At 43.9% G+C, this 17,089-nt stretch overlaps 1 protein-coding gene across 7 annotated transcripts in view; it reads left to right on the forward strand.

The window, feature by feature from the left end:
* The window catches only part of ZNF827 (zinc finger protein 827), a 193,467-nt gene that overhangs the window by 28,885 nt on the left and 147,493 nt on the right, over positions 1–17,089 (forward strand). For 6 of the 7 annotated variants that reach the window (XM_015475366.3, XM_059876244.1, XM_059876239.1 and 3 more), the window contains exon 2: positions 7,898–8,950. In XM_015475366.3, the coding sequence (XP_015330852.2) occupies positions 7,898–8,950 (1,053 nt within the window). Of the gene's footprint in view, positions 1–7,897; positions 8,951–17,089 lie in introns of those variants that run through there. The other variant, XM_015475367.3, reaches the window with a different exon arrangement.

The raw sequence follows: 17,089 nt of genomic DNA on the forward strand, positions 1-17,089 counted from the left end.
AAAGGCCCTGAGGTAGGAGATGGGGTCAGAGGGATGCAGATTACGTAGGGCCTTTAGGTCAAGGTAAAAGTTTTGGATTTTATTCTGAGAAGCCTGAGAAGCCATCGTGGAGGCTTTAGGGATGAAGCAGTGGAATTAGGGCCTTCCCAGGTGGTGCTAACAGTAAAGAATCCAATCTCTGGGTCAGGAAGATCTCCCACGGAGGAGGGCACAGCAACCCAACCCACTCCAGTTTTCTTGCCTGGAGAATCCCATGGACAGAGGAGCCTGGTGGGCTATGGTCCATAGGGTTGCAAAGAGTCAGATATGACCGAAGTGACTTAGCACGCACAGTGGAATTGGACATAATATTTTTAAAAGCTTACTCTGGCTACTGGTTAAGAATATAGGGGGGAGGGGGCAAGAATTGGAGGTAAGTCAACCAGTCAAAAGGCTACTGCCATAGTCTAGGCCAGGGGTACAGTGCAGTATATGAGGGTGGGAGTGGTGGAAATGTTGAAAAGTGGCAAGATTTGGAATGTATGTTGAAAGCAGAACCAACAGAATCCACAAATTAATTAGATGAGGGGTGTGAGAGAAAGAAGCTAGTGGAGACTGGCCGTGGCATTTTGGTCCAAGCAATTGTAGGGGTGGAGGAGTTGCCATTCGTGTGGAGATGGGCAGTTTGATGGGGGAGCTTGTGTTGTTCCTGGGTTCCTGGAGGACCTGGCAACTTTCTGTGAGAATATTGAAACTGGCTTAGATACTGTTGGGAACTCTCTTTGAAGAGGAGGAGCAATGTGTTAATGTGTGTTACCTTTGTTTTCTTCGTGGACACTTTCAACAGTAATCTGCAAACACTGCTGTGTGCAAAATGGTCATCTTGACCCAGGAGGCAGCCCTGCTATCTCAGTCTGCAGACTCTTATCCTCTCCAGACTTCCACTCATTTCCCACTGCCCTCATGGCACCTTTTCCCCAGCTGGACTGGTGACAGGGATCTGGCTGTCTTCTCCACTCTGGCAGTTTGAAATAACTAGCAGTTCTTACATTTTCTTCCTGGCCATGCTGATAAGGGATGGGTGCCCCTGGGCATCAGGTTCAATAACCGTGGTCTCTGCGGCTTGGTCCTGCGGAGCCGATTGCGGGCGTGTCATTTAGACTGTGGACTTGGAGGCCTGGAGCTCTGAGAGGTGCCTTCACTGAGGGCAGAACCAGTGTGAGGGATGTGCTGAGGCTTTCAGGCTACAAAAGGACGATCGAAAAATTGGCAAGTAAACCAGCCTAAATGAGGATATGTTTTATGCTCAGGATCATAAAATCGGTTCAGAACAACCTGATGCGCAGCACGCTAAACCTTCATTAAGCATTACTGAGGTCACTGCTTTTGTCTTCCGGGTGCCTCTTCCCTTTTCTTCTGTGACCCACGTGTAGCCAGTTGTAGAGCCTGCCCCTTGGCTTCAGCGATAGGTCCAGGGAGTGGCACATGACCTCCAGCAGCCAATCAGAGGGGGAAAGACCTTTCTCCTGTGATACATACGTCATTGAGCGTGGACTCCAGAACCTGTGCGCCAGGTTTTTTGCCCCCTGGGAAAGCTGGCCTGGAGGAGGGCATGACAACCCACTCCAGTACTCTTCCCTGGAGAATCCGCATAGACGGAGGGGCCTGGATGGCTGCAGTCCACGGGGTCACAGAGTCCGACATGACTGAGTGACTAAGCACAGCACAGCAAAGGTGACCTGAGAGGAGGCTAACCTCCCAGAAGAGACTAGACACAAATGAGAGGGAGCCCTGATGGTGCTTTGGACACCCTCTCTGGCGCTAGCGACATGCATCCCTTTCCATGTTTGATAGAGGGACTGAGAACGTGACCCGAGAACGTTCACGCATGCGGTCCTCGTCACTGACAACCACAGGAGCCCAACTACCCCTGCTTTGGTCAGTGCTTGCCTCATTGTCCTACTTCAGGCATGTATAACCTAATGGTTTTTTGATTTCAAAAGGAATGAGTTGAGTAACGTAGTTGGTCAATCTGCCCTTAACCAGTCAATAGATGGGGTGTTTTTAAAATGTGAAGAGTGGAGAATCTGAAAACATTTTCTTTAAGTGAATCTATCTAACAAGGTCACCAGAATATTAGCTTACTCCACAACTGGGCTATTTCCTGTTTGATAGTTTGCAGAGGAGGGAGCCCTCTTATAAGTGAATTTCCAGTGTCATCTATTGAAATCTTCTGCGTCCTCCACGGTCCATTTCCAAAGCCACCTGCATGATTGGAATGAATGATTTGCTCTCTTAGGCACACAGGACTCTGTGTGCTTCATAGGCTTGTGCAATTCTTGCTCCCCTGTTAATTATAAACTGTTGGCCTAGACGTTGTTACTGTCTCTGAGGCTCTCTGTTGCAGAGAGCAGTTCCCTGAATATGTTAATAGTAAATGCTCAGTAAATGTTGAATTAAATCCATTATCAGCATTGGTTTTACTAATAGCTTTTGTACACTGTTGTGTAAACTTTACAAACTGCTTTCGTGTACAATTGCAAGGAAAAATCTATTGTATGTTTTAAGGTGGATATTCCTGGTATAACTGATAATACTGATAGTGGCCTGTTTAGCTATGGATGCATATTAGGTGGAAATGGAAAACATGCAATATTTTTAGATGCAAATAAACCGGAAAGTTAGGGATCAGGTGAATACACATGTGGTCACAAGAAGAGGGTGTTGGCTGCCAGAGGACTGACCATGAGTCAGCTCCATCCAGGTGAGTCCTAAGAACCTAATCCTGATGCTCTTCAATAACTGCCGATGAGATTCGTGTGTATTGACTGGTGGCAATGGTTTGTGGGTAGATTAAGAACTGAGGCTTTTCGGCTTCCGTCTCTACTAGCTTTAACCTCAGCCAAAAGGCATGAAAATTAATAGGTGCCTTCTTATATTTTTTTCTCTCTCTCCTCCTGATCTTTCTGAACAAGGACCTTTTGAGTTGAGTATCGGTCCAATTAAATGCACCTGATTAAAACTGTCAAACCAAAAATGAAGTGAGCTGGAAAAAAAATGCAGCAAGAGTGGTAGATCTCAAATTACTCAGTTTCTCTGCTTGAGAACTGAATTGTAAATAAATGTGTTAGGTAGTGAAATTTTGTTTTGTTTTCCCCAAAGGAGAAATATTTGCCACATGGAAACAAAATATATTCAGCGTGTTTTCATTCTGTAATTGCGCTGCTTCTATTCTTAATTCTTTCTGAGTTTCTGATTTAAAGGGAAAAACACGGAAACAGACTGTTGTGTAAAATTGACAGGAATGAGTGTGAACCTGGTTGTCAGAGACATAGGTTGCGGTAAAATTAGCAATGGAAATAGCTTCCTATTCTAGAGGTTAAAAATAATGCATCTAGAAGGGAGTTATTTACATTGGCCATTCAGAGGCTTCCCCTGGAGACTTAGTTAGAAAAACTGTGAAATCCATGGTGGATGCTGGATGCGCAGACAGCATTTCCGGGAGTCTCACAGCTCTGGGAGGGAGAAGGGTGGGGATGGGTGAAGGGGCTGGGGATGGGGGTGAGTTCTCAAATTGTGAAAGAAGGTCAAAAGACAAGCCTCGTTTGTTCTAAAGTTTGCGATGTCCAACAAATTAATTCCTTAGATGGAGGGAATGCTATTTGAGCATCCCAGTGACAGAAGCCTTTCTCATCCTGCAGCCTGAAAGGTGCTGGGGGCAGAGGTGGCCCACAGACCTTGCTGAAGGGGAGCTCCCCAAAACTGGACCAAGGAACACCTCTTGGATGAAACGGAATGTGAAAATAAACAGCAGCCCAGCAGAAGGGAAACCAAATTAATTTATGCGTGGGAGAAAATCCTTGTTGCTGCTCTTTTATGAAGTGAAAGCACATTTGTTGGAGACTTTCAGGGTTTTTCTCTCACCCTCTGTGGGTCCCAGCTTCTCTTGTGTTCATTTCTCTGAGTGCATACCCCAGCATTTACTTGACCTCAGGTGATAACACAATAGTTTCAGAGATGTTTCTCCTCGGGTTTCTGGTCTGACTCCTTCGAGGCCATGCACTACGATTATTTGCTGGTTTATTATTTAAATAACCATGATTGCAGTAGCAGCATCTTCAGAAAAGCGATTAATGGAATATTATGAATTTAAAAGGGCTTCCCTGGTGGCTCAGTGGTAAAGAATCCACCTGCCAATGCAAGAGACCCAAGTTCCATCCCTGAATCTGGAAGATTCCCACGGAGAAGGAAATAGCAACCCACTCCAGTATTCTTGCCTGGGAAATCTCATGGACAGAGAGAGGCCTGGTGGGCTACAGTCTATGGGGTCTCTAAAGAGTTGGACATGGCTTAGCGTCTAAACAACAACAACAAAATGAGTTTAAAAAGTACTCTTAAGGTATTTGAGTTTTCTTGCAGTACAAAAAGAGTGTATGTATCTCAGTGAGTGTATCTACAAAGCACAGAGCAGTAGATGGTTAAGAATATCTGGGTATTTTAGAGGACTTAAATTGGTCTGTTTAAGAAATGCTTTGTTTGCATGTTCTGGGCTTGTGTTTTGGTGAGGTTGAGGAGGTTGCTTTAAACGTAGTTATCAGCTGTTTGTATCACTCTGGAACATTTGGATCTCCTTATCACTGTTTGATGGGCTTAGAGCCTGAATTGACAACTTCTTTAGGTTTTGACCCACTCACCAACTTCAGCACGTCTGGAGGGGGTGAATTTTCTTCTCACATCTGGAGTGGGCAGGAAATTAAACTTTGCCTTTGGGGCTTTGCCAGAAGATGTGCCAAATTTTTTAGGCACTTGAATCCATTTTTGAGAACAGCAACAAAGAAGAGGCAGAGAGGGAATGGAGAAATTATAAAAATAACAGGTACTTAGCTCTTACTGGTTTATCTGAAAATAAGAGTGAATGATATCTTTATCAATGAGAATTCACTTGCTGATTTCTCTTTCCAGAGGGTGGAAGGACAGCTGCTCAGATTTTCTAGAAGATGCTGCTCAGAGGGCATCTGGCAGGGGCTTTGAAAAGGATCATTGGGCCAGATGTTAAGAGATTTGGGCTTTGGGTTCCAGTGTTAGCAGTAAGTTAGCTCTGTGTGTGCCTTAGATCCACCGTAACCTTAAGAATATTTAATAGTCTCAGTAAAATGACAAGACTGTACATGGATGTGGTTGTGATTCTTTGTGGTTCTCAAAACCCTGATTTTATGTACCTTGTTAATTGCTCCAGACTGCAAGGAATGACAACCCACTCCAGTATTCTTGCCTGGAGTATCCCATGGCCAAAGGGCCTGGTGGGCCTTTGGACACGACTGAAGCGACTTAGCATGCACGCAAGGTTCTACATCAATCTTGACTATGGAGAGCTACTCTAGTTTGACAAAAGCATAATTTACAAAAAGGAACATAAAATCAACCCTGTTGTTGAAATTGATGTTGGCTGCTTGGTGGTTGGTAAAGAGCATCTCTTCGAGAAGCCATTGGTGAGATGAGTGGTTCTGGGTCCCGCCGGTTTCAGGAAAGATGACAAATGTCGAAATCAGATGGGAAGAAGGAAATGTGGCAAATCACCAGGAGCCAGACTGTTTTTAACAGAGAAAACTCAATTTTGCCTGCTTTTCTCCAGCAAATCCCATTTGATATTTTATATTTTCGTGATAACTTAATAAGGAATCTCAGGAAGGAGTTGCAGAACTGTAACTTAGTGAAAGAGAATTTGTCATTTGTGACATTTCTTCTCTAAAGAGCATGGGAAGATCGATGTATTAGCTTGTAGTTTGGGCATTACTATTTCCAGCTATTTCTATTCAGGAAAGAAACAGCACGATATATGTAGCAAAACTTGGCACAGTGGGGAATTTTGGCTCCATCCCTAAAGCATCATTGAACTCTCTAGGGACCAGGCATTGTGAAGGCATATGTGGAATCTGTACATAGTAAGCCACCATCCCTACCTTTCAGGAACCCTGTCACTTAATTTTTTAGAAGATAAGTCCATAGTAGACTCAATATTTTGAAAATGGGAATGTTGGGTCTGCATTCAAAATACGTACAGAACCTGCCTGCTTCTCCCCGCGATCGGCCTCCCTGTTCCCACCTTGCACCTGCATTCTCTTTTCCACAGGCAGCCAGAACAGACCTTGGAAAACATAAGTCATGTCATGTCACTGCCCCGCCGCTGCCCCTCCAGTGGTTCCCAGTCACTCCAATTGCAAAAGATGAGAAAATCATTCGGTAGTTTACAGCATCCTTCTGATAGGCTCGGCCTCCCTCCTTTAAATCTCTCTCTTTCTCGTTATTTCTCTGACTTTCCTTCTGCTCTGACACTCACTGGCTTCCTTGATGGTCCATGCATGTACCAGGCAAGTTCTCACATCAGGGCATTTATATCAGACCCTCCTCTGCCTGGGCCCCCTCCCTCAGAGATGGCTGCATGACCGACTGCTGATGTCTTTCAAGTCTTTGCACAGATGTCACCACCTCAGTGAAGCCTCACCCTAAGTGTGACTGTTGAACATGACAACTTATCTCCTACCCATTACCCCCATCCTCTGTGTCCTGCTCTGTATGTTTCTCCATTACACTTACCACTCTCTGGTTTTCTCTAGGATTTACTCATTTATTCATTTTGTTTAACATCTGTTTTCCTCACCGGAATGTAAGCTCTAAGAAGGCAGGATCTTCATTTTGTTCAACATTGTTCAGTCTTGAATGCCTGCCATGTGGCAGGCCACTCCCTCCTTAGCTGTTGAATAAATGAGTGAATGAATGAGAAAGAGAAATTAATTCTGACATTGAGTTCTAGGGAGAATAACGAGGAGGAATCCTTTGACCTGGGGGTTGAAGGATGGGCAGAATTGGACAGTCAGGCCTTCTGGGGGAAGACATCGCAGGTTGAAGGAATATTTTGTGCAAAGGCAGAGAAGTGGCAGAGCCCACTTGTGCTCCTGGAAAGGCTACGAGTCCCAGCTGACTGGTGCCGGGGTCCAGTGAGAGCAGTGAGGGTGGACAGATAAACTCATGGATAGAAAATAAGGAAAGGGGACTCTCGGTGCAGTGAGGGAACAAGTGACTCATCACTGCCTATGTTGAGAGGGCTGGCAAGTTGAGGGTTGGGATCTCAGACAAGCAGTTTGCACTGTCCCTTTAAGAAGTCAGGGAGAGATTGTCCCTTTAAGAAACCAGGAATGTGAATAGTGTTTGGTAGTGAGATCTCATTTTTGTATAGTACTCTACTGTTTTTTCAAAACATGGTCGCATGTTTATTATGATGGAAGCTTCAGAACAACTCTGTGAAATTGGTAGAATATCTAATAAGCAAGTTTTTATTTACATATTTTGATCAGTTAAAAAAAAAATGAATTGCATGTTCTATCAAGCCAGCTAAGTGACTGGCCTGAGGTGGAGTTAGAAAGCGAGAGGCAGTTTCCTACCGCCTTGGGTCTCATCATCCAGTTTCCCCCTATGTCTGGCTGTCACTTTCATTCCCACACGATCTTGAAGATCTCATGCTCACTTTTTACCTGGGCACAAGCTTCTCCCCATTTCCCCCATTCACTGAAAAGCAGTTTCTGCATCCAGTTTCTTCTTTACCAGCTCCATTTTCCTCATTCCTCCTCTTCCATTTCCCTTGATTTGAAATAATTAGAAAAGGATGAACGTGTGTAGAAGGTGGCTGTGCTTTAAACTGTGGCCCATTCAGCATCCTTTCAAGCTTAGGTCCAGAGGCTCTGACCCAGCCCCTGACCTGCTGGAAGGTTGTGTCTGTCTTTCGTGTGTTGTTGTTGTTGTTTTTTTTTGTGGGGGGTGGGGGCAGGGCAGAGGTAGCATGTCCACGACTCCATTTTTGCCTGTCTTCAGGCTTTCTTGTTGCTTGCTTTGGGAGTAAACCGGATCTTCTTAATTCCCCCAGATGTTAGTAGGCAGGACGAGGCGGAGGGAGAACTCAGTGAAGGAGAACACTGGTATGGGAACTCTTCGGAGACGCCGTCGGAAGCCTCCTATGGAGAAGTCCAGGAGAACTATAAGCTGTGCCTGGAGGACCGGATCCAAGAGCAGTCCACGTCTCCAGACACCTCCTTGGGAAGCGCGACCCCCAGCAGCCACACGTTGGAGCTGGTGGCACTCGACGGGGAGGTCCTGCGAGACCCACTGCAGTGTCCAGATCACCTCTCCCCCGGCGTGTCTTCTCTGTGTGAGGAGGACCACCCAGGCTCCACCAAGCCCCTGAGCAGCAACTTGAGGCGGCTGCTGGAAGCCGGCTCCCTCAAACTGGATGCCGCGGCCACTGCCAACGGCAGGGTGGAATCCCCGGTCAACGCGGGCTCGAATCTCTCCTTTTCCCCACCGTCCCACCACGCCCAGCAGCTCAGCGTGCTGGCCAGGAAGCTGGCCGAGAAGCAGGAACAGAATGACCAATACCCTCCAAGTAACCGTTTCCTATGGAATCAAGGTAAGTGGTTGCCAAACTCAACCACCACCTGCGGCTTGTCCCCGGATTCCGCCATCCTCAAACTGAAAGCTGCAGCCAATGCCGTCCTGCAGGACAAATCGCTGACCAGGACGGAGGAGACCGTGCGATTTGAGTCCTTTTCCTCCCCTTTCAGCTCCCAGTCTGCCAGCTCCACCTTGGCAGCTTTATCCAAGAAAGTCAGCGAGAGAAGCTTGACTCCTGGCCAGGAACACCCGCCCCCGGCCAGCTCTTTCCTTTCCCTGGCTTCCATGACCTCCTCGGCGGCCCTTCTGAAAGAGGTCGCAGCGAGGGCTGCCGGGACCCTTCTGGCTGAGAAATCGTCACTGGTGCCTGAGGACCCTCTACCGCCACCGCCTTCGGAGAAGAAGCACGAGAAAGTAACCCCGCCTCCTCCGCCGCCGCCTCCGCCGCCTCCTCCACCACCGCCACAGTCCTTGGAATTATTGTTGCTCCCAGTTCCCAAGGGAAGAGTGTCTAAGCCCTCCAACTCAGGTATGGATGCTTTCATTTCCGTCAGCCTCTAAGTCTTTTTTTTTCTGCTTGTCAATTGCAATGTCTAATTCATTGCCTTCTTCCTTCGCGTGCGTTCCCCATCCGATCTGAGGCAGGAATAAAAAAGCAGAAGCAACGACAAAATAAGTAAGCAGCCTCAGGGTGGGTCTTTCATGTATGGATGACACGAAGACTTCACCAATAGCTTTATTTTTGAAAGGTAATGAATAATCTTAGAGACATACAGTACTCCTTCCCTTTCATAGAAACGATTTTTTTTTCACCTTACCGAGTTCAGACTAGGTCCACACAAGATATATTTAATGGAAGAAGATCAAAGTATCTTTGTCATGGAGTGCATGGCATCACTGCACAGGAGGGAAAAAAAAACTCACTGCTTTTGAAATAGTTGACAAGAGAGAGCTTACTGTCCTACAGCTTCCATCACAAATGGACTTTTGTGTCATCAGTGACTATTCTGCCCTAATTTATCACACTATATACTTTTTAAAATATATTTTTTTATTGGAGTATAGTTGCTTTACAATGGTGCATTACTTTCTGCTGTACAGCAAAGTGAATCATCTATACGTATACATATATCCCCCTTTTTTGGATTTTCTTCCCATTTAGGTCATACACAGAGCAATGTGCCTGCCATGCAGTAGGTTCTAATTATCTATTTTATATCAATAGTGATACATGTCAATCCCAATCTCGCAATTCATGTGACCCCTTTTGTATACCCTTACATTAGCATTTTTTAAAAATTTTGGTGGGACATAAGCCTTTACATACTCTGTTCTTATATAATTTCTTATTGTATAAGAACTCTAAAGAATATTGTCATTCAGATGTAATCAAAGCATTTCCTGGAAATTCTTTATTTTATTCCAGTCCAATCAGATTCTGAAGGAATGTGCATGTGGAAAATGTGAATCATGGGTTTTTCTTATGGGGATGGTCTTTTCAAAGGAGAAGTTGCGATCTTCTAGAGCCTTGACGTTCACAGTTATTCATCCGAGGGAGAAACTTAGTCACTTGGGTCCTCACAGTGGAAACATCATTTCTTGTACTGGTTTGTTTTTAAATTATGCCCGTGGTAAAAAACAGGGTCCTGGAGAGGGATGTATGGAGTTTCAGATGTCTCTGGAGGATATCCTGCCAGACCTGAACAGGAAGCGGGCCACGTGTGTCATCATCAGTAGAAACACTGCCATTGTGTGCGTCTGGCCAACTTTTGATTATTTGCAGCCACATTGATGAGAGGGGGCTCAGAATGGCAAATAATTGACTGAACAATCACAGCTAACATCAGTTTGATGCGTTTATGACAAATTTCCATTTAAATTGCTGAATAAGCTCTATGTACTCATTATAATTGCTTTAAAACTTGTGTAAACAGCAGAATAGAACTAGGAAAATGGATATATGGAACTTTTATGACTCTTCACATGATCCAGGCCGCTTGCTCCAAGGTTTCTGAAATGTCAATAAACTCCTAAAATTTTATCAATGCTGAGTTTCCCTTCTCCTCACTTCTCACCTGCCATCTGATGAGATAAAGAGAGAAATGGCTAAAATTAGGGAACAAGGAGACAAACAGAGGGACCAGAGTAATTTTTATAAGGGAATTAATCATTCCTGGTTTATAAAAATTTCATTTATGGGGAGCAGCAGAAAGAGAGGTATGGGCGTCTAAGTGAAATGTTACTTTATGTATATTCTTCATATGGTTCTTAAATAGCTGAATTAAATGGTGTTTCTCCTATACATTCACTTGGACATTAGTTATTTGGAAAAGCTTATATAAAAGAGTAATAAACTTTAGCTTGCTGGTGGCTTGGAAAGAAGGACCTGGTAAGACTGTCTCCTGAAGGCTGACTATAATGGCTTTGTCATTTTAGAGAGTCATGGCTATAACCAGCAAGTTATGAAGTATGAGCTTTTCATTCAGGTGACTAGATGCATGTGAGGAAGAGGGGAGGTCTCAAGCTTCCAGGGTGGGCTAGACTATTTTTGCCTGTTTTGTTGTCGAATCTACAACCCAGGGACAAGATGGGCCCCTGTTTTGGTTTAAATGTCCACAGGCTTCCCTGGTGACTCAGACAATAGGGAATCCACCTGCAATGCAGGAGACCCTGGTTCTATCCCTGGGTTGGGAAGATCCCCCGTAGGAGGGCGTGGCAACCCACTCCAGTATTCTTGCCTGGAGAATCCCCATGGACAGAGGAGCCTGGTGGGCTCCAGTCCGTGGGGTCACAAAGAGTCAGACGTGACTGAGCGACTAAGCACAGCACACTGCGCAGCACAAACCACGCCCACTGGGCTTCTCAGCAGGATTGAATATGGAGGTCTGTAAGAAATCGATTTTTCTTTTCTCCTTACTGAATTTATTCTGTTGCTGAAACACTTACTATTTGGATCAATGACCACGTTCCAGTTGAAGGGGAGGGGAAAGAACTTGAAACGGGACCCTGCCACCTCTCTTGCTGATTGGCGGGGACCCCTGTTTTCCATGCGCATCTGTTCACACTCCAAGAGGTAGCTCCGCGGACAGAGTATTGTGTTTAAAAAGAAACATTTCGTTTTGCAGAACTCAGACAAGAGAAAAGATTGCTGCAAGGAAAAGCACGAGGGCTCTTAAAATGATCCCCTGTGTATCCATGTGGGCGCATCCTAAGTTCAAGTTCTGTTTCTTTTAAATTAAAAAAATTTTTTTTTAAATTTTACTACAGTCTGCTTATTAGACTATAGTTGATTTATAGTACTGTATTATTTTCCGTTGTATAGCTTCATATTCTTTTCCATTATAGGTTCTTACAAGATGTTGAATACAGTTCCTTGTGTTATACAGTAAACCCTTGGTGTTTATTTTATATGTAGTGTTGTTTATCTATAAATTCTGTACTCCTAATTAATCCCTTCCTGCCTTTCCTCTTTGTTAATAGGTTTGTTCTCTCTGGCTGTGAATTTGTTTCTGCTTTGTAAATCGGTTGATTGTATCATTTTTTAGATTTCACATAGAAATGACATCATGTGATTTGTCTTTCTCTGACTTAACTTCACTTAGTATGATAATCTCTAGGTCCATCCATGTCGCCACAAATGGCATTATTTCATTCTTTTTAATGGCTGAGTATTATTCTGTTGTATGTATCTGTATATATCACACTTTTTTTTATCCATTCATCTGTTGGTGGATGTTTAGGTTGCTGGACAGGTTCTGTTGCTTATTGCATGAACTGGAAACAGGAGAGGCGGTGCCTGTGTGCACTTGTCACTTAAAGTGAGTGTTATTACTTCCCAGGATCCTAACAGGGTTATGGATTAAGAAGTTGATAGAATATCTGATTTTGTTGTTTATCTTTGTACCATGGAGAGATGATTTGGCTGGTGTTACTTAGGTCCCTCACCAGTTTTTGAATCTGAGGAGTGGGAGGGAAGGTGGGTCTTTCCATCCGTTCCCCACCTCCGCTGCTCTCTCCTTCCCCCCTCTCCCCTTCCCCACTTGGCACTGTTGGTTTCAGAGCCACCTGGGGGCTGGATTTGGGTGTGACTCGATTTTACCTAAGAAGCGTTACGGGGATGCAGTCACCCATGCTTCTAAACAGTTCTCATGACTACTTTCATTTTTATGTTTGGAAGAAATCTTAAGTTTGATTCACAATAGGTGGGTGGACTGACTTCTCACAGGGAAAGGGTTTCTGTTGCCCACTGACTTAAATAAACAAGTAATAACCCCCCACACCCCTCCCCCCCCAAAAGTCCACAAAAATACACACCATCCTGATTCTAAGCAGGGCTTACATTTTGAAGCTCTTTCTCAAAATGTTGCACAAAGGGCATATAAAGTTGATTCTGGAGTTACAAAGCGAGATGTGTTAGAAAAGCCAGCCTTGTGTTGAGTCATTTAGACACTAGCGTTTCTTTGACCTTCTTTAGGTCAAGGGAAGTCCAAACCATGAAAAAAAAAAAAGTGTCTTTTAGGTCTGGCCTTATTCTTCTTTTTTGAACAGGATTTGGTTGTTGCCAGGTCATAGTGTATTTAATTCCTTAAAGAATCCATCACTCGATAGCCTTTCCCCCTGCAAAGAGAGGTGATGCTGGAGTAGGAGGTTTCTTTTATGTGACCCCACGCCCCGGCACATGCGACACTGCTCTTCTGAAAGGGGACACGGTAGACAGTAGATTATGTCCGTTTGCTCTAAAGATAAATGTCACACATTGACTCAATTCTCTTTGAAGCTACTGTTCTGCTGCAGCTCAGAACAAAATAAATAGTTTTTATTTTAAAGACAAAGTTTCTTGTAGAAAGCTACCAAGATTCCCAGGATGCCAGGCTCCTGGTTAAAAGAAATCACGAGGAGCCTTTCCCAGAGAATGTCTTCCAAAACATCTTATTTTCCTGAACAAAATTTAAATATGCTTAGAAGCAAGCTGGTCTCATACAGCTGGGAGCTAAGATTATTTCCTGGGTCAATAGATAGGGTTTTCTGGCTGCTGTTTTCATTCCTATTTATGAGATGTTATTAACATTATTGCAAAAGCAGAGAAAGTCCAGAAAGACAGGTCACCTCTTCTGATACTCCCCTCAGGTCCATCATTATTAGAGCCGTAATCTGGGGATGATCGCATACAGGGACTTCCTTAGAAAAGGAATTCGCTTTTTAATCAAGATTCAGAACTCTATGTCGCTCATCTCCATAATATCTCCCTAGTGACTTAAACTTAGATTGTCTCTAGATATCAGGCTTTTCTGTAAGTTTTACTAAATATTTACCAGTTGTTAGAATATGCATCAATTATCTCAATATCTCAATGTCAGTAACAACAGAAGGACCCAGGGACATCCATGATCAACAGAGTTTTGTGTTTCCCTGAAATAGGATTTGAAAGACTTGCCCAATAAATTCCATGGAAAGATACCAAATCCCTGTATGTTGTTACGAAGGAGGGTGTCTTATCCTACATACATATGCTGTAGTAGGTTAGTGGTCCTAGAGTCGAGATGGATGGTGCATGGATTACAGACAGCCAGGGCCACCTGTCATCTTAAACTCCTTCGGTGTGTATGGAGAGGTCTGTTTGCAGAAACTATGCACTTGCAAATTATCTTGATTTTCTACAGATTGCCACCTAGGATGTAGCAAGGCAAAGTTTGATTTCAAAGCCTATAAGACAATGAACATTTGTTAAAAAATACCTACATTGAACTACAATGATTCAGTTAAAACCCTCCATTTTTTTTTTTTTTTTTTTAGCCCAATGAAATTTTTACATATAGGCAGTAGGGCAGAGCACCGACCTCAGGTGAAGAGACTGTCTGTCGTCACTGCTCTGCGACTCATGCGCAGAGGGACGATTGTAAGCATCCATCCCAAGTCAATTGCCTCCTCTGCACGCTGAACAGGTTAAGATGTATCTTCAAGGTTCTTCCCTGCTTTAAAATTCTTTACTTTTACTTTCTTTCACTTTATTTGTCTATCCACTCAAAACTTTTTTTTTTCCCCCAAGTTTTAAATTACATATGTTGCTTCTTAGAATTCACTCTCAAACTTCCTGCACGATCTCTCTGCCTTGGACAGATCCTGTCCTTTGTAGATAGATGGACATACCTGATTGTACTTTATTAATGAGGTAGTCACACTGCATGCATTTGGATTATAAGCTGCTTGGGAGTTCATTTTGGAAACAAGTGAGCTATGAGTATGTGAACATCTCTGTGTGATCATCGTGGCTTCCCTACTCATTCTTTCAAGATGTGTGTTGGCATAATGTGTGAAAAGCATGTGCTCTTGAGTTAACACCTCTTTTGCTGGGACTTACTGGTGGATTCCTGTACCTTTTTTTTTCTATTTCCAGTCCTTGTTTGATTTTTTGGGATACTATCTTGACCCAGCCCTTTCTACTGAATTTCATTATGAAATTCTACTGAATTTCAGTCCAACACGCAATTACTTGCACTTGGTCCCTGGCCCTGTGTTGGGTGCCTGAGACATGTCGGTAAGGACTTCCAGCTCTGCCCCAGCCCGTTCCTGCCTCCACCCTGCTCTTCTCCCTTTCCATCTTTTCCATCTTCCTTTCCCTGCTGAGCTGAGCCTGACATCAGAACTCTGCATAGGCCAAGCTGGACCTACCTGAACAGCACTGTGGATTCCTACTGAATTTTATTTCCTCTTGGCCCCAGGAATAATCTGTCCTGTTGGATTAGGCCCTGGGCTACGTGTTTATTGTTTGATGTCAGTTGTTTGGATTTATACCTGCTTTGATGGTAAGTTTTCTGCTTTGGAGGGAAGAGTTCACTCTCACTACTGTCATTACAGTAGCCACTACCAAGAGCCTCCAAGACAGGCATTTTATACACATTTATTATCTGTTGTATTCCAATAGTATTATTGCTTATAAAGAGAACATGTTTTCTCCAAGGGAGCACATCAGCAGCTATCCACAGCACCAGCTCTAGTAGCTCTTGGGGGAATTTAGTTTTGTTTGCAGTGATGCTAACTGGTGGTGTATTGCAGGGAAGTTGTTCATTGAACAGTTGTAAACTCGGTAAAATTATGAACATCTCCATCCTGTTACCTTGAAAACATATTGTGGTTCATTCTGAGGAAGTGGTCATATTTCTTTAGACTCTAAATCTAAGTGAAATTTACAGCTGTCAGTTCCTTGAAAATATTTTGGCATACAAAATAGAGTCCATCCTTACTTCTGTCTTTCTCAGAAGTAGTTAACAACATCATATATGTATGGAAAGCATCTTACCAAAATATAAATTTTTAATAAATAAGAATGCAAATATTACCAGGGGAAATTCAAATTTTTAAGCTCGATCGGTGTTTTCCGGTTCCGTTGGCTTCTGTCTTCCTTTCCTGCAGTGATCAGTTACAATTGTCCAGGAGTCACAGTAGGGTAACTATTGGACCGCTTATCTTGCAGTTAGTTTCTCTTCATTATGACTATTTGAACTTTTCCCCCCAGTCAGTCCAAGGGCACCCTAATTTGTGCACTTTTCATGTATATTTTGATATTAATTAAACCTAAGAAAGCATGGCTCCCAAACAAAATAAATGTATATGAAATATGAATATGCAGGGTTTAATGCAGTGGAGTCTGATCCATATGCAATGTAGACTCGCTGATTAGGGCAGGGGTGGAGAGTGTCAGGAAAAATAGGAGGCCTGTTGGTCACATGAGGCAAAGCCAGTTGTCCAGGCAAAGCCAGAGGTGTTCCTTTTGTGAGGAAATGCCTTTTGATTGCCTTCCTGTGATGTGCCATGAAATCTCAGGTCAGGGTATGACATCTCAGCTTTTCTCTCCTCTCCCAGACAATTGTGTAAAAGGCAGTTTAGGGTTTAGACCGTGGGAAGTACTTCCTGAAGATGGGGATTAGTGGCAGCCTGTTTGTGTATCTCTTTCTTATTACTTTGATGTTCTTAATGACCCCAAATAGACATCATTATCATTTTCCCCCCTTTGGCTTATGACAGTGATATCACCTAGGGGCCTGATTCAGTCTTTATATATATATAGTTTTATTCATTTATTTAATTTTTGGCCGTGCTGCATTTTTATTGCCATGTGGGCTTCTCTCTAGTTGTGGAGAGCTGGGGCTACTTTCTAGCTGCAGGGTGCAGTCTTCTTACTGCAGCAGCTTCCCTCGTTGCAGAGCACGGGCGTGCCAGCTTCAGTACTTAAGGCTCCTGGGCTCAGTAATTGCAGCTCCAGGGCCCTAGAGCACAGGATCAATAGTTGTGGTGCACAGGCTTAGTTGCTCTGTGGCATGTGGGATCTTCCTGGATCAGGGATTGAACCTGTGTCTCCTGCATTGGCAGGCGGCTTCTCTACCACTGAGCCACCAGGGAAGCCCCTGATTCAGTCTTCCCTCTCAAATCTGTTATCAACATGCTGTCTTTGTGATCCAGATGTCAAAGTGGAGGGAATGACGGTGAAGGATAAACAGTGAGAGGCTGAATCAGGGATAGGAGCCCAGGCCAGCAGAGGCGATCAATAAGATGGGAGGAGAGCTTGAGTGGTTTAAGAAAAAGCATGTTGATAAGCTTCTACAAAGTGTGCTTTTCCTAGAGTAAAAGGAAATCCTCAGTCTCCACCCTTGTCCCCTGATCAGAAAAGGGA

The sequence above is a fragment of the Bos taurus genome, chromosome 17 (assembly GCF_002263795.3).
Source record: "Bos taurus isolate L1 Dominette 01449 registration number 42190680 breed Hereford chromosome 17, ARS-UCD2.0, whole genome shotgun sequence".
NCBI lineage: Eukaryota > Metazoa > Chordata > Mammalia > Artiodactyla > Bovidae > Bos > Bos taurus.